This window comes from Eleutherodactylus coqui, chromosome 12 (genome assembly GCF_035609145.1).
Source record: "Eleutherodactylus coqui strain aEleCoq1 chromosome 12, aEleCoq1.hap1, whole genome shotgun sequence".
NCBI lineage: Eukaryota > Metazoa > Chordata > Amphibia > Anura > Eleutherodactylidae > Eleutherodactylus > Eleutherodactylus coqui.
In genome coordinates, this window is record NC_089848.1 from 40,239,733 (window position 1) to 40,257,387 (window position 17,655).

General features: G+C 44.7%; 1 protein-coding gene across 4 annotated transcripts in view; it reads right to left on the minus strand.

Annotated features, from left to right (window-relative positions):
* Positions 1 to 17,655, minus strand: part of DNAJC13 (DnaJ heat shock protein family (Hsp40) member C13) — a 134,958-nt gene that overhangs the window by 84,987 nt on the left and 32,316 nt on the right. For all 4 annotated transcript variants that reach the window (XM_066585062.1, XM_066585063.1, XM_066585065.1 and 1 more), the window contains exons 3-9: positions 11,510 to 11,585; positions 10,430 to 10,579; positions 10,226 to 10,267; positions 7,066 to 7,266; positions 5,184 to 5,390; positions 2,015 to 2,110; positions 165 to 256 (exon numbers count right to left, since the gene is read on the minus strand). In XM_066585062.1, coding sequence (XP_066441159.1) covers positions 165 to 256; positions 2,015 to 2,110; positions 5,184 to 5,390; positions 7,066 to 7,266; positions 10,226 to 10,267; positions 10,430 to 10,579; positions 11,510 to 11,585 — 864 coding nt within the window. The remainder of the gene's footprint in view (positions 1 to 164; positions 257 to 2,014; positions 2,111 to 5,183; positions 5,391 to 7,065; positions 7,267 to 10,225; positions 10,268 to 10,429; positions 10,580 to 11,509; positions 11,586 to 17,655) is intronic.

Sequence of the window (17,655 nt, forward strand, 5' to 3'; positions counted from 1 at the left end):
TTAGCTACAGTTCATTACAATCACGCTCGCTCACTTTGTAGCACGCTGTAAAATCACAAGATGCAAGGAAAGTGTGTAATTAGAGTAATTGCGGATATAGTTTCTCATTATAGAAGTCTCACTACTGAAAATAGGTTGAAGTCTTGACAGGAAGAGGATGATACCTTTCAGTTGAGGTGTATTTTCGAATCTGACCTTTGATAAATTCTATGGTAAATATTTGAGGATTTTCTGTGTCATACACAAGTGCAAAAATCTGGAAACAAAAACAAAACAAAAACCACACATTATGTTATGTTAGATGCCACCCTGAAAACCCAACTTGACCTTTTTGTCAATTCAATTAGGACTTGGCTTTTTTTTTTAAACTATTAAATAGCCCAACCTCTAGCGACACCTTTGGGACCAAGAACAAGGGCCTCCAGGTCATGTGACATCGCTTTGCTCTTTCCCCACTCCTAACTTTCTATGGGGATTGACTTTTTGCACAGCCAGTTTTCTAGTCTTGAAGCCCCTTGTTCTTGATATCAGCTTGGGTTTTAAAAGTCAGACCCCCACCATCACTAATATATTCACCGACAGCTTCTTTAAGAGGTGCTAAATGTGTCATTGAGACTTACAGCTTATTTATAGCAAGTCCTAAATAGGCACTAACAACTTATCCAAAAAGTTTGTTGGTTTATAGACGTCCTTTAGGACTTGTGCAATAAGCCCTTAGTGACCAACAATACTGCTTTTTACAGCAGTAGCTAAGGGGTCTTACTCTGATGTATGAGCCTTTTTACAGCACTGAAATGGAAGCTCAGCACAGGAACGGCTGGGATAAGACCCCTTAAATGCTTGATCAGCATTGACCATGGCATCTAAGTATTTACAGTGTCAGGGGTTTCCCTCTAAACCCCTTTAGCCCCCCTGCAATACGATCACAGGGTACCTATGAGCAGCCATGGCAGCCGGAAGCCTAACAATAGCTGCAGGATTTGCCATATACAGAAGCATATTAAGCTTTGCCAAGGGCAGAGTCTAATAAGCTGGCAGAAACTGAGTGTAAAATAGACAGGTAGAATACACTGCAATACAGAAGTATTTCAGTGCATTGTAAGAATGAGAACTGTAACTAAAGTTTAAGTCCTTTGGTGGGACTGAAATAGAATAATTGACAAATGTTTTAGGCCAGTTCCTGACTGAACACCTTCAAAACAAAATAAAATAAAAATGCCCAAATTGCTGTATTTGCTTATCCTGTCTAAAAAAAAACTGCATAAAAAAGGGATCAAAAGTTTCTGTGCACCATAAAATGCTACCAAAAAAAAAATAAAAAAAAATGTACAGTTCATTCTGAAAAAAAAAAGTCCTCAAACAGATCCAATGAATAAACTTTTTTGAACATGGTGATTAATTTTTTTTAATGTTTTTATTGTGCAAAAGGTAGTTAAAACTATATCTATTTTTTAAAGTTTCTGGAAACCTATTTACCCAGCCCACAAAAATGTTATAATATAATAATCTTATTATCACATTTATTTAACATGTTATATACCACATACATAACCCAAAATGGTGCCAACAAAAAATAAAACACTTTCCTAAAAAATAAGCCCTGATATGACGATATAGAATGAAAAATAAGTAAGTTATGTCTTTTAAATTGCAACAAAGAAAAAAAAAATCATTAAAAAAACTTTAAGAGCCCAAACACCTGCAGCATAAGAAGGGGTTAAGCGTATAGAATTTATCATCCATTTTCTACGGGAAAATACAGCAATAAGATATATTGAACTTTTGTAGCCGAGCTGCGAAAGCCAAGTTAAAGTGCACAAACGCAGCGTGCCAGTGAGGTGGAACCAGAGAACAAACTAGTTTGGAAGACTGAACCTCAGCGGATTGTCCAGTTCACCGGATCCAGATATTTCACAGCATTCATTGACACTTCCAAGTATTTCCCAAAAAGCGCATCTCCTGCCGGGAGGAACCTAAGCTGGTCTGACACAGGTACTGCCACAACAGGACTCACCTCTCCGAGTGGTTTCAGCGTCACAATGTTGTAGGTAGCCGGGTCGCGTTCCACCAGGCAAGTTTCAGTAAGTGCTAATAATCTTTTCACCGGCTCCTAAAACAGAACACATAATTAAAGGATTGCTTTTCCACAACTTCCTGCTAATGAAATTATGGAAGACCGGATATTTCTGGAATATTCCAACTCAATTAGGGCCGTGATAATTCTGGCAAGTCTTCAAAAGTACAAAAGGAAAGATTTAAAGTGCCACTGTCATGAGACAGACCGCCCACTAGATACCCCTCCCCACCGGAGGTTAATACTGAGACCGATATGTGTACAGTAATAGGTGGACACAAGCCAACATGTACAGTAGAGAAGCAGGAGCCACAGCCACATTGGACAACTCAACAATTGGATAGGTCTTGTTCTTTCCTTATGGCATACAGAGGGGGATTTGCTAATAAAAAGCCAAGCTTGCAGAGCCAGTGTTAAGGAGGACTCTACAAGACAATGCATTGTACAGGTTTACCAAGCACTGTTTAATGCAGGTGATCGCTGTTACAGTACCCACACGTTTCTGCATGTACAGAGCTGCCCTACTTACCCTCGACTCACATACAATTCAAGATACATACATGACTACAGATTCTCTGTGTGCGAGGCCGCTTCCACACAGGTGACTATCGTGCGATTTTCTTGCGCTGCGACAGTGCTACAAATTCCATGTATGCAGAGCCCTATGGGTTCTTCCACACGAGCGATGTTTTGTAGCCTGCAACATTGCGAAACTACAAAATTGCAGCATGTTCTACACAGTCGTGATTTGCGGGTTTTTTTGTAGCCCACGTTTCCCGGTTTTCGTGTGGTGCAATGCAACTTTTACAGTAGGAAGTCCTACTGTAAAAAAGCCCTAAACTAAGCCCTAGCTACATACAAAAAATAAAATTATTAATAATACATCACCCAAGAAGCACTGTCATCTTCGGCGCACGTCTCCTCTTCACCTCCGTCACTTGTCTTTAGTCTTCTGCCAGCCCTTCCTGGATTGGAGGATCAAAATGCCTGCCTCCAGTAAGGGCTGGCTGTGATTGGTACTCGAGTGCTGTGGTTCAGCCAATCAGAGTCAGCGCTCGATGAACCAATCACAGTTATTCATTCAATGAATGGCTGTGATTGGTTCATTGAGCGCTAGCTTTGACTGGCTGAGCCTCGGTGCTTGACTACCAATCACAGCCAGCCCTATCTGGAGGCAGGGTTTTTGATCCTCCAAACCAGGAAGCTTTGCCGGAGAACTTCAATCAAGTGGCAGGGAGCTTCACGAGACGTGCGCCCAGCCGCTAGACAGCACCTCTTAGGTGATGTTTCTTTTTTGTTTTTTTAGACAGCTACGGCTCATTTTCAGGGTAGGGCTTATATATCAGTTCCCCCCCCCCCAAAAAAAAAATATACATTCTCCACACACACACACAAAGTTGCATGGCTTTTTAACGACACAAAATCACGATATTGCCTCAAGAAAAAAAATGCAGCGATATTGCCCAGAACGGACGCGCCAGCATTGTGATTTCCTCGCAGCAGTGTCGCGTTGCCCATGTGGAAGTGGACTTACAGCCATGTAGGCAATGGAAGAGGCAATACTTTTTCATGTGATAATGACCTATTTTGAGATTTGGTCCTCCCCTACTTCAGACATCCTGAACAAAATTTGGTTTTAAGTTTTTCAGATACGTTATTTTACATTTTCTTAAAGCCTCTTCAAGCAGTCACTATTTGATCTAAATGCCACCTTGTCAGATTCTGCCGTCACCTCGGATGTGCAGTAAAGTTGAAGTTAGTCTACATATTTTATTTCATTTAGCTAAAACAATTTTGTAGAAATCTTGCAGAAAACACAGGAGGTAACTTCTTGCTGAAGTATTCCATTCTTGGCCGATGATGAGCTGCTGGTAAGGTCTTAACCAACCTGAGAACTGCGCATATAATGTAGCTTGCTGTGCTGCTGCTTGCACAACTCCAATCGGCTTCTATGAGAGTTATGAAGACCGTGTAAGACATCCCTGCTTGGAGGATTCCGCAATGCCAACCACCGCAGACAGCCCAGCCGCTCAGAGCCAGAGAAGAGAATTCATAAATACTCTAATAATACAAGTAAAGGTGGTTTCACACCTGTGCTGGGGATTCCACTGGTCAGAGAGCCGGAAAGGGGAATCCCTGCATATGAATGGCTCCATCTCTAGCCAGAACCAAACAGCAGCGGGCGGACTACATTGACTATAATGGGGTCTGTCCACTTTCTGCTCAGCTACCCGTCTTTTGAACGAAATAAAAAGCAATGCATGCAGTGTTTTTTTTTCTAGTATTTTGAGCAGAATCTGTGATGCAGCCTCCGGCGGGAAGTTCCGACGCAAATGTTAAAGCGGCCCGTTTCGGGAAAGGAAGAAAAGTGCAAGTCAGTTTAAATAACATTGTTGCAGTATTTATGAATTCAGAGAAAGCATGGTTCAGTGATGCCCATATACCCCACCAGCTGATATACCCGGCTTCACCCAAGTTAATTTGATACAGGTATTTACGTGTTGTTCGCACAGAAAATTTTATGACATGAAGGTTACATTAGAGTAACTGAGGAATAAAATATGTATACACAGAGGAGCGTTAGATTCTCATCAGGCTGCATGTACTGATGTCCCTCTGCAGAATGTGCCACCTCTCCCACTCTCCTCACTTAGGACCTAAACAATGCTTGCGCCAAATTTCATGCTTGTACAACACCAAGAAATTACATTACATAGGGGTGAACTTACTTTTGCAATTGAATAATCAAGTTGTGACAGCTTTACTTTTCCCATTTAGGACCTATAGAATGGTTGTGCCAAATTTCATGTTTGTACGACACCAGGAAGTTAGAGAATTAGTGGCGAGTCAGTCAGGGCTTTCACCTTTATATATAGATTATGGCACATGGGGCATCAGAGAGAATGGTTTTCTGTTAAGGGTTTCCCTCATACAACCAGAACAACTCTAAAGGCCTCTATATAACCACATACTACATGCCCACTTATTCACTGCCGTTTGTCATTCCCACATCTTTCCACAATGATAAAGGACCAGCAGCCCGGCCTGTGGCGATATAGCGATGACTGGTATGGCGGCATTCTCCAGTGTTAACAGGCACATAACTTACCGTATGCCTTGGAGTGATCTTCTGAACAATGAATTCTGCTAATGAGGTGATAGATTCATCATTGCTATATTTCCCCAAACGAAGGTTCAAAAAGTGCTCAAACTCTACAGGATCTTTTCTTGTCCTTAGTGAGATTCCTATGTAGTTGCCGGCATGCTCTATGGCACTTTTAATTATTTCCTCTCTTTGTTCTGATGCAAACAAATGCTGAAATTGAAAAAAAAACAAAACACAAATATTGTGGTTATCGTAGGCAGTTTAATTTCTGCTAATTTTAAGTTGGGCTCTGGAGCCCAACTTAAAATTAGATGGGTTGTCCCACTTAGGCTACCAATTGCCTATCTTGGGAACAGGTAATCAGCAGCTAGATTACCTGTCAGATAGACAGGGGTCAGCAGTTTGAGATCCCCAGGGATTAGCAGTTTTCCCAGGCCAATGTCTTTGTATACTGAGCGGTTTTGCTAGAGGAAGCAGATAGCGCTGTACATTGTGCAGTGGCCCCAGGCTGGTACTGCAGAGCTGCATTTACTTTAATAGGACTCAGCCTGCAGTACCAATCCGAGCCACTGCTCAATGTACCTGCATAAAACCAGCTCCGTCACAAGAAACCGATGATTCTTGGAGACCTTGGGTGGGAGACCCCTATCAATCTGCTACTGGTGACCTATCCTGTAGGCAGGTAATTAATAACTAGATGTTCGATAACCCCATTACAGACAGAGAACTGCAGTTTGCTACATACTCAACCAAAGTGTAGCTCTTAAAAAAAAACAAAAAAAAAACACCAAAACACACTTAGGCCTCATGTCCACGGGATTTGGGCCTGCACGGATTCTCCATGCAGAATCCCGCAGCGGGTCCCTCCTTTCCCACAGACATGAGACCAGAAAATCCCATATACTCACCTGTCCGGACGCTTCGGATCTGCCCTCCGTCGCGTCTGATGTGCTCGGCACGCCAGCAGCGTGCCACGCGCATGCACTGTGCACACTTTTTTTTGAATGCCCAATATCCCACGGCACAGCACAACAGCTGCGGATGTGCCGCAGGACTGGACGGCTTCCATAGGCTTCAATGGGAGCTGCGGGAGACCCGCATGAAGATGGAGCATGCTGCGGGTGTTTTCCCGCACGTGTGATCCGCGCGTCAGGGAAAAATGACAACCGCAGGTATTTAATTACCAATGCATCCCTAAGGGCGCGGATCACGCGTGTGGGACACCCGCATGAATTTGAAAATTCTAATTTGCCCGTGGACATTGGGCTTTATAAGGAGCTGAGAAGCTGGATCCAGTGAGGAGTCTTCCAATCCCCTTCCTTGCTGTTCCCACATTGTGTGCTGTCAAAGACCTCTCTGAACGCACCAGGACTACTTGCTGCATGCATAGAAAGTACTACATAGTGCATGAATAAGTAGTCAGGTGCATTCAGGGAACATGTCAACAGCACACAGCGTGGATTCAGCCTGCCCGTTATAGGAGCCCATAAGTTTAGCTTACGGAGTACACAGGAGCCGCCAGACCCCCTTAAAAAGCCTGTAGTAGCCTGTAAGCAGAATGTTGGCAGGAAGAATGGAGATGCGGCGCTGCAGAGACGCGGGAAAAGTGAGTATAGCCTCTATTATTTTTGGAATGAGCGGTTATATAAAACTTGTAATTATATATATATATATATATATATATATATATATATATATATATATATATATATATATATATATATATCTATATATATATATATCTATATATATATCTATCTATCATCTCACAAGCTGCTTTTGAGCCAATGACAAGAAATCAGGTAACCAATACACATTTACCGTGAAGAAGGAAAAAGATGAAGCAAACACTGAAATCAAAGCTTTAGAAGGCGGAAACACCTACCAGTCGACTAAACCCTCCGTACAAGATGCAGAACCCTCCCTGGTAATCGGACAGCTCTGCAAAACCTTCAATATTCCGATAGTCGTAAGAGCAGAGGACATGATTGTTGGTTGGGTCTATCTGGTCTACTCCACCCGGAGTCACTTCCAGAATGACCAACTTCCTGCTATCGCTCCAGTGATGCTTGTAGCAGTTGTATCTCTGTAAAGACAGGAAACCTATCAGACCGAGGGATCACTCAGGCAGAAGGCACAAAGACATGGAAGACAGTCACCACACTGTAGGCATATACCAAATAAGGGTCCGTAAGACCAGCAGATGAAAGAGTGACCGCTGTCATAGTTCGCTCTCCTACGGCACGTTTAGAAGGCAGATACATTGTTGGCTCCTACAGATGGGCAACTTTCCAGGGTGTTTAAAACGGCTGGCCGGCCAAGATGGCGCATACAGTGCCCATTCCGCTCGGCCGCTTTTATGCCGGCTGAAAAAAGAGAAGTCTTGTCCTAGCTTTTAACGGAATACTCCAGCCGTTCCCATAGACTCTTATGGGAGCCTATGAGAGCTGTCAGGAAAGGGAAGGAGGAGGGAGTTTAGCAGCGGCTCGCATTGTTCAAGTCCCTCCCCCTTCCCTTGCTGGCAGCTCCCATAGGCTGGGGAGGGAGGGAAGAAAGCTTAGGACAACTAGCTAAAGCTAAGCTAAGCCCCCCACCTTGCCGGCTGAACGCTCTCCCCCAGCTAACGGTATTCTGGGCTGCGGCATATATACGCCGCACCCGGCCGTCTGGGCGAGAAAACGGGAGATGCAGCCGCGACTTGGTAGTGGATGCCTCGTTCATGTGAGTTTCGAACACAATTCAGGCGGCCGAAAATCACAGCGCCCGTGTGAAAGAGCCCTAAAGATGTATTTTATAGCCATGTAGTTATATAGAGTATTGGTCTCTGCTAGAGATGAGCGAGTATACTCGCTAAGGCACATTACTCGAGCGAGTAGTGCCTTAGCCGAGTATCTCCCCGCTCGCCTCTAAAGATTCGGGGGACGGCGGGGGGCGGCGGGCGAGAGTGGGGAGGAACGGAGGGGAGATCTCTCCCTCGCTCCCCGCCGCAACTCGCCTGTCAGCCGCGGTGCCCCCGAATCTTTAGGGGCGAGCGGGGAGATACTCGGCTAAGGCACTACTCGCTCGAGTATTGTGCCTTAGCGAGCATACTCGCTCATCTCTAGTCACTACCTGTTAGGCCCATTTGCATTAAGGTTGGTCTCGCACGCATTTGATACATGGTAATTTGCAGACAGATACATTGCCTTATGCGGTTTTGCTCACATTTGCATGTAAGAATCGCGTAATACAGGAGTGCAAAAAAAAACAAAAACCCGCAGCATGTTCTACTTTTCCCATGTATTACCCTCGACACATCCTATTAGGCTCTATGGGTGTGTAATATTATATATATATATATTTATATTATATGCGCTGTACAGTGCAGGAAATGTAATCTAAAGAAGAAAGGACTCTGGATGATAGCGTGCTTGAGATATGCAAACATGCACTGCATAATATTGCAGCAATAGGTTGGGTCCATAGCAGTAAGACCCTGCATGGCTCACACAGGGTTTGAAGCATACGGTCGCGTGAGACAGCCTAAAGGCCCATTTACACGCAAAGATGATCTCTCAAAATTCATTCAAATGATAGGGAGAATGACCGTATGAGCAATCATTTTGCACAAGCAGCTAATGGGCACTAATGCCCATTAGCAGCTTATTACTTTTATTTTCATGTAAACGATCCTCCCTTCTCTATATGCAGACAACATCAGGTGGTCTGTTCTCTGCATACAGCTTTGTCCTTTGTCTTGCCATGGGGCTACAAGCTGAATACAATGTTATTAGCGCTCCCGTGGAGAACACAGCATGCGGTCCCTACTATCAGTTCTCCGGCTGAAAGATGGTTTTATGCTCACCTAAAAATCATTGTTCAGCCGAAGAGTGAAAGTTGGGAGTATTTACACGCAATGTTAATCGTTCAAACAATGGTTTTTGAGCGAATTTTGAGCGTTAATCTTTGTGTGCAAATGGGGTTTAAGCTGTATTTCCACAGAAACATGCGAGTTCTGTGCGATTGCAAGACACACAGAACTTGCACGTTGAGATAACTTTTTTTAAAAATTTACATAAGCTTTAGCTCGCAGCAATACGGCGAAATCAGAAAAAAAGAATCACAGCGTGGCCTATTTTTGTCCAAGTCTCGCACAAGAATAGGAGTTGCAATATGCGGTCACCTGCACCTAGCACAGCACACAGACAAGATTTTGGGGCGCAATTTGCTCTCAGCAGTGTAGAGAAGGCATTGAACTGGAGCTACACAGCAACTTTGGTTGTGCACGCTACATTCACACGTGCAAGGTTAGTGCAAAATTCATGCAGAACTCTGTAGCATATCATATTCTCATTGAAATGAGGTGGGTTTGACAAGTTACTTTTGAGCGATGATAGTTGTGTGTTTTTTTACAGCGCAAGGCGATCGCTCAAACGTTCAGCGATCACCTTGCGCTCCAAGCGGGGAATACAGAAGACAAGAGTGGCTGCTTGAGAACAGCTGGATGTAGAAGACAAGCGGGGCTGCTTGTCTTCTGCATCCAGCTGTTCTCTGCTCAGAGTGCCCGGCTGTTATACAGCCAAGTGTTCTAAGAGGGAATGAAGAACACAGCTGGACAGCTGTGTTCGTCATACCCCACCTGTCTTCAGGTAGCGGGATAGAGCTGAAACAATAGTATCAGCTGGATCCCGCCGTGAATTCCTGATAACGGATCGCTAATCTTTTAGCACGCTGAAAGCTCAGCGACGGCTAAACGAAAACTGCACAATGTCAGTCCAGTAGACAACGATTATTGCTCAAAAGATGGCTTTGAGTGATTTTTGAGTGATAATCGTTGTGTCTAAAAGGGCCTTAAGTTACACCCCAGAGGTGCTGCAGCATTTAACTACTTGCCTACATTGGATTAGCCTTGCAGTAACATGTTAATATGCATCTTGCTCGCACTTCTTAGCTTGAGAACATCCATCCATCCATATAGCCTAAAGAATCACTTGTGTATTACTAGTGCCCATGTGACACTTAACCCTTTCAGCTACGAGATTTGTGGTTATTTAGGATATACTTGCCCTTCCAGTAATCTTTCCTTCAGAGAAGTCGGTCCTGAATCTCTATTGGACAAACAAAAATAAATAAGTTACAGAAGTACAAATGTGCAGAGTTTATATAGGAGTACAAGAGCAGAGCGCAGAAGAACAGACAGAAAGAATGTAACTACTCAGAACACACAAATCACCCGGTAGAGCAGATCCACTGGACATACAATATCTTACCAGCGCCTCCGTCAGAAGTTCTGTTCTGTGCTCCGTAGAAAACTTTAAGGTTTCAGACTTCTTCCCACTGCCCTTCCGAAACGTGAGGGCAAACTCTGATCCCTGCCCTTTACCCACAGGACTGATGCCGCAGATGTCTCCATAAGGCCACTGAGACAGAACACACGATCAGCACTGGGCTTCACTTACTCAGATTTACTTCGCTTTAAATTATTAAAATATTTCAGATTTTCCGAAGCTGAAAAAAAATCTGCAGCAAAATCCACCCCATTTGTGGCACATTTTGATGCAGATCTGCAGCCCCGCTTCAGGTGAAGGCATAAAGACTGCCGTGGATCCCCATCAAGTGGTGCAGATTGGCGTAGATTTGCCGCTGACTTTTTTTCAGCTGTGAAAACTCTGCAGCCAATCAGCTACCTAGGAGCACAACGTCGCGGCTCCTTCAGACAACCGTATTGCGTGCGATTTTGTACACGTAGACTATACACGCACAATGCGCAGAGACTAGAACCCGCTGCTGTCAATGGGGTCGTTTTCATGAATGTGTTGTGTGTGCAGAAAATCCACCACATGGGAGCATACCACAAGGTCATCCACAGCGGATTCAGACCGACTGCGACCGGCGACCATGCATACCCATATTTTCTCTACTTTTTCTGTATTGCAGATGGTCGCAGCGAGCCAGCGTCTGACTCATGCGGTGGAGATATTTTTTTTCCGGCCATGTTCAATTGCGGTGGGGAAGCGGGTCAGATGGCTTCCATTGACTTCAATGGAAGCTATCCGCACAAAAATGGAGGGTCCTGCAATTTGTCTTCTGCGAGCGGAAATCAGAGTTGATTTTCACAAGTGCGCAGGAAGAATCGATTTCCCCCTGTCATGCTATGAACGGTATTTGCTGTGGATCCCGCAGCAAAACTTGCGCCCATGTGCAAGGCAGCCTTACTGAGGAGGAGAGGTCTGCGCGCAATGACTTCGTGGACTGGCAGGAGTTGGCATCACACACCAATGCTATAGAGCGGCCAGTCAGATGATCCAACTGTCACATTGATAGTAGATACAACATTTAGGTTTAAATACCTGATTTGTAACTTCAAGGGTGGCGGGGTTATACGTGGTTATGGCGTGGCTTCCCACTGAAAATACTCGCTTATATCTAGGGAGAAACAATGGAAGGTCGTTAAAAGCCAATACAAGTAGAACATGAAAAGAACAAGACTTTCCACAACACAGCGGTACGTTAGCTCAAAGCCCTGGCCGGCTCTATTAACCTTCTTCAAACAAAAGCCAACAAGGCCATTTCAGTCACCGCTGTACAACTACAGAAAACACATAAAACAAGCGATTTCCCTGAAACAATAAAAAAAAAATGACAACTAAAGTTTCATAAAATCAGCAATCCCTCGTTTATTTCCACAATCAAGCTGGATGGTTCTAGATTCACTGTAAGGCCACCATAAATAATGGTTTTGAGGAAAGCTAAAAGTGAATTTCTACGCTTGTTTGCTCAAAAGAGGTACAAAAATCAGTGCCGATTTCTTAGTCTAGTTTCTCTGGTTTTGCAGGGGTTTTATGCTCCAGTTTATCACGAACCACATCTCATGCTTCCTTACATTGAAACAGCTCCAAAAATTACATGTTGGCTCCTTACAGCCACCACTAGAGGGAGCTGATGGTATACTGGCCATACACTCAATTCTATAATAAAACAGGATATGGTGAGCTCCCTCTAGTGGCGACTGCAGACAGCTAGAAATGTATCCTTTAGACTCTAAATGTGACATATCACCAGAAGTTCAAATTATTCATTTTATACTTCTGTCCATTAAAAAACAAACATTTTAAAATTAACCTCACTTAACGTGCCCAATTACTCTAAGGACTTAGGCAAGGACTTATGGGTTTTGCAATCCACATAATTTCAACCATAAGCCCCCATTGCAGAATATGTTATCAAAAAAAAAAAAAAAAAAAAAAAAAGCATGCAGCAAAAATAATTTTGGTAGCTAAAAGAGAAATTAAAAATAGGGCAGTAAAACCACCACATGGGTAAAATTCCAAAAAAAGGTATCTGGTCCTTTAGGACAAAAACACCCTGGTTCTTAAGGGGTAAAGTACACACACACACGTATTTAGGAAATTATAGTGTGCTACATCCATTATGACACACACACACACACACACACACACACACACACACACACACACACACACACACACACACACACACACACACACACACACACACACACACACACACACACACACCTCTACTACCATCCATCCTGACCCCACACAGTAATACTACATGCCACACAGAGCTGTAGTATATCTTGATTCCCACACATTACACACACCTCTGCTACATTCATTGTGATTCTCACACATTGCTCTACTACATCCATCTTGATTCCCATTGATTCCCACACATTACACACACAGCTCTACTACATGGATGCTGACCCAACACATCACACACAGCTGTCCTACACTGTACATCCATCCTGACCCCCACAACACCACACATGACACATACAACTCTGCTATTCCACACATCACCAGACTCCTGGGTACAGTGATCACCCCTGGTCATATGATCCCTGACTCCACCCACACAGGTGATGACATGATGGAGACATCACAGGTCCTAGTGGCTGCTGTTGGCTTATCCAGTATACAGTACTTTAAACCAAACTGCATAATGGCTCCTCCCACAGTAGTGAGGTCACTGCAGATTCTTCAGCCCACCGGATCTCCGTGGTGGTGATAGGTGGATGTCTTCTGCCAGGACCGTTGAGTTATGTCTGAGATAACGGCTTAGTTGTATTCTCATTTTGTTATTTTTGTCCTCCCCTTCCAAGAGCTCCAAATGTGTTGTTCTGGCTGTCAGGCTCTGTGTTTTATATATGTTACAGGACCTTCTATGACGTCACCAGGGGGCGGAGCGATGAAGTTACCAGGGGCGGAGCATGAGAAGCACTTACATACTAACTGACAAGTGGTCATTAGTAGTTTGATTTGGGCTTTATATCCCACAAATCCAAAATCTGACACAAATCTATGGGCCAACAATAACTGTTTATTTCATTCTCCATATTATACTTTATTATGGAGGTACTCACCACAAATAATATTACCTCTTATGTTTTTAAAGTTTTTTTTTTTTTTCAAGATTAAAGACCATGCATCCAACAAGTGCCATCTGTGCCGCCGCCACCACGTCTGCGCAGTCAGTCCAGCCGCCCATTCACGGACACCGTACTAAGCCGTGAGCCCAGGAGCTTCCCGACAGCGAGGTTCTGCCAAAGCCTTTCTGAAAGTCACAGTAAAGCCCACAATAGCAGTGATCCGCGGAGCCCCCTGCGAGACTCACTGGGATTTTATCATATCAATTCCTTGCAGTCAGGAAAACACAAACAGAATTATAGATGGCTAATAAAACTGCTGCGTCCGTGTAACAAGGGGATATCGGAGGGCGTCCTGCTCGGCGCCGATAGAGGTCAGCGCTTGTTTTGCTTTCCTTGAAAGATATGCTTGAGCAAGAGAAGAGCTGACAGGGTAGCTCTGGTCGACGACTATCAGACAACAGGAAAGAAGGGAAGGTCTTGTTATAGACGCATCTTCTGCACCCAAGCAAGGCGGATGAGGGATGTGAGCAACAGGGGAAAACTGGGGAAACACTAAAACAGTCAAAGAAGTTAAGGCCCATTCACAACTGCGTTGGGGCTCATTAGGGCTCTCCAACTCTTCTGTTTTTGGAAAAAAGAAACGGAATTAAAAACTTGTTTTTTTTTTGTTTTTTTAATAAAAGTAGAAAAAAGGTTTATAAAGTTACACTGGTCAATAAAAGTCATGTTACAGAAATAAAGTGTCATTTCTTATTTTTTTATGTGTGCAACACGAAAACCACAGTCAAAATTGGCTCTATTTTTTTGCAATCTGCAATAATAGTTTACATCAGGAAATGCATCCCAATAGTAATAGGCCGATGGGTAATACCTGTTACAAATCAGGTCCCGGACTAAGTCTTAGATTTCTTTGTCCGTCTCTTGTACAGCTGTTTGGGATCATCTCAGGGAACCGCCCGGCAGTAGTGGGCCAGCATGGCCGTGGACCGCCCGGCAGTAGTGGGCCAGCATGGCCGTGGACCGCCCGGCAGTAGTGGGCCAGCATGGCCGTGGACCGCCCGGCAGTAGTGGGCCAGCATGGCCGTGGACCGCCCGGCAGTAGTGGGCCAGCATGGCCGTGGACCGCCCGGCAGTAGTGGGCCAGCATGGCCGTGGACCGCCCGGCAGTAGTGGGCCAGCATGGCCGTGGACCGCCCGGCAGTAGTGGGCCAGCATGGCCGTGGACCGCCCGGCAGTAGTGGGCCAGCATGGCCGTGGACCGCCCGGCAGTAGTGGGCCAGCATGGCCGCCATGTTAATCACTAACCATACCACGGTTGTAGTTTTCTGCTCTAACATTCCCGAGAAAGTTTGTATTGACTAAAAGCATCCCATACTAGTTTCGCATCACCCTGCAGCAAGTTGTTGAACCGGTCATCTTTGACGAGCTCTCAAATCTGAGGTCCCACAAAGTCTCCCTCTTTAACCTTTGCCTCGCTGAGGTATAGGGAATTTTTCATGAAGGTAACAGAAAGCTGACAAAGTTCGGTCCACGGCGTCATGAGGTTCTTCATCAAACCTAGTTTGACGTGAAGAGGTGGTAGCAGGATTTTGTGAGCCTCAACCAGAGCTGGGTGCTGGATATTCTTATTTCCAACTGCTACCTTTTGTCCCCGAGTCCATTCCTTCCGCAAGTAGTGCAAATCCCCTGCTTGGCTAATCCTACTTCCATAATCCCACTCACATAACACATGTATTTTGTTTATCCCATAGAACTGGTCTCAGTGCAGACGGAATGTTGGGGTAGAGTATTCTTGAATTCTTTTGCTGCGCTATCCCATCGTAAAGAGGAGGAACCAAGTGGCAGTAACAGTCATTTGTGTGGATACTTGGCTCTCTCCACACCATGGGGGCTGCGAACGCCATTGATGGTCTTTTGCCATTCAACCACTATGAAAGCTGTGTTGTACATGTTGCACAGCATATATGCGGGGCCCAAGGCTTGTCTTGGTCGCCAATCTTGCATCCGAAGTGAAGAGGATATGCCTTTGTCACTTGAGAAGTGATACTTTTCTTCTGGTTGACAAATGTCACTTCCCCACAAACATAGCTAAAAGTGTCCACGGTATTACTGTACATTGCAGGCATTAGAATGGTAGAGCTGGAAGGGACCTCCAGGGTCATCTGGTCCGACCCCCTGATTAGTACAGGATTCATTAGTGTTCTGTATTGTAACTAAATGGATAAAATAGTAACACTTATGTAAGAGCAGCTTAAACTGTATCCCATGAAGTCTGAAGTATTTTAAATGCTCAACCTTTCCGACTGGGCTTTATATAGTACACCAGTGATTAGGTGTTGATACGTACGCTGGTGTACTGGTTATGTTGGGGGTTAGGTGTGAGGTAATAAGCTCAGAGGCAGTGACTGATCACATGATAGTGACATCACAGGTCCTGTAAGCACACGGCTGCTGTCTGGCTTAAACTGTAAGACGTGGCTCACACGAGCGGATTTGATTTGTGGAATCTGCATAGCAAGCCGCCCATAGGGACACATGGGCACCCACATAGCTTTTTAGCATGCGGATGCGATTTTTTTCCCCGCCGTGCGGCGGAAATCGTAGCATGCTTTATTTTCTTGCGGATCACGCAGGAGCGGCTTCCGTTGAAGTCAATGGAAGCTGTCCCATCTGGGGCACACCTGCAGTTGTCACTGTGGACGTGCCGCGGATCCGTGGGAAAGCGGGGAATTAAGAAAAAAAAAAAAAGACACTGCGCATGTGCCAGGCAAGTCAGTTGGCGTGCCCGGACACATTCACCATGCTGAAGAAAGAAGATCCGGAGAGGTAAAAAGCTGCCTTTTAATGTCTGATTCTGTGGGCACGCATGGATTCGACAGCCTACTGGATAAATTTACACTGCAAAAACACAAATACATAAATAAATCTAAAATACTACACACTTATTACGCGCACACACACACACACACACACACACACACACTATTTACTACACTATTCTGGGGGGGGGGGGGGGGGGGGGGAAGAAAGACGGACAGGGAAGGAAGGAAAAAGTAATGAAACAGAAAGGGGATGTCTACTCCTATGCCAAAAAAAAAAACAAAAAAAAAAAAAACACCCTTTCAACCCTACCTCGTATCCACGGGAGCCTATAGATACACTGAAAAGAGGGCCAAAACGAGATAACCGGTCCTACAACCACGGCATATGCACCCCATACGCTCCGCTGGCAAACAGCGTGTATGGCACTGTGCATACCTCGGACTCTGACGCCACGAATTTGCGCAGTACAATTTTCTCCCCACCACCATTCCTTCGCAATGCCTGCGTATTGGCATCATATCATACGGAGCCCGTAGAAGGGCTGCATATCATACGCAGAGAAATAGTGCACACCGCGATTTATTTCTCTGCCATATGTAAACGCTGTGTCCACATGCTGGTGTGATAAAAGAATGAAAGTCCATTGTCTTTCACTGCCTCAGTTTACCGAGTATTATGTGTGTGGGCCACACACACATAGTATGCCGTCAGGCTTCCAGCTGCCATAGGAACCCTATAGGTACCTTGTGATCGTGCAAATATCAAACTGTAAGCAGATGACAAAGGAAGGGGGCCCTTTCAAACTGTAGTTGCTATGGTTTGCGATTGTGGCATATACGGGGTTAAACTGCCAGGATCTGAGGTTTCTCTACATCTGGCAGTTAGAGCTGGAGCCTGGCTGTCAGTAGTCCACCAAGCCACTTCCTTCTAAAGATGTATGTGTAAATTTAAAAACCCATTATAGAGGGGTCAGTAAAAAGGCATATTGGCCGTCACTAAGGGGTTAAACTATTTACACCACATTCATGCGAGATAAAACCACATTTTACAATGACAGCATTATGACAATTGTTACGCAGCCCATAACTAGATGAGAAACATGACAGCGAGCTCTGCAACCAATTCCGATAAATAGGAGAACTATTTTTTCTCCTCCCTGTTGTGAAATATTCAACAAAACGTTAGCCAATTCTGGACGCAGTTTCTCCTCTATAGTTTCTCCATCGCGCTTCCCCATTTCTTAAATAAACCTAAAATGAGAAAGAGAAACCTAGG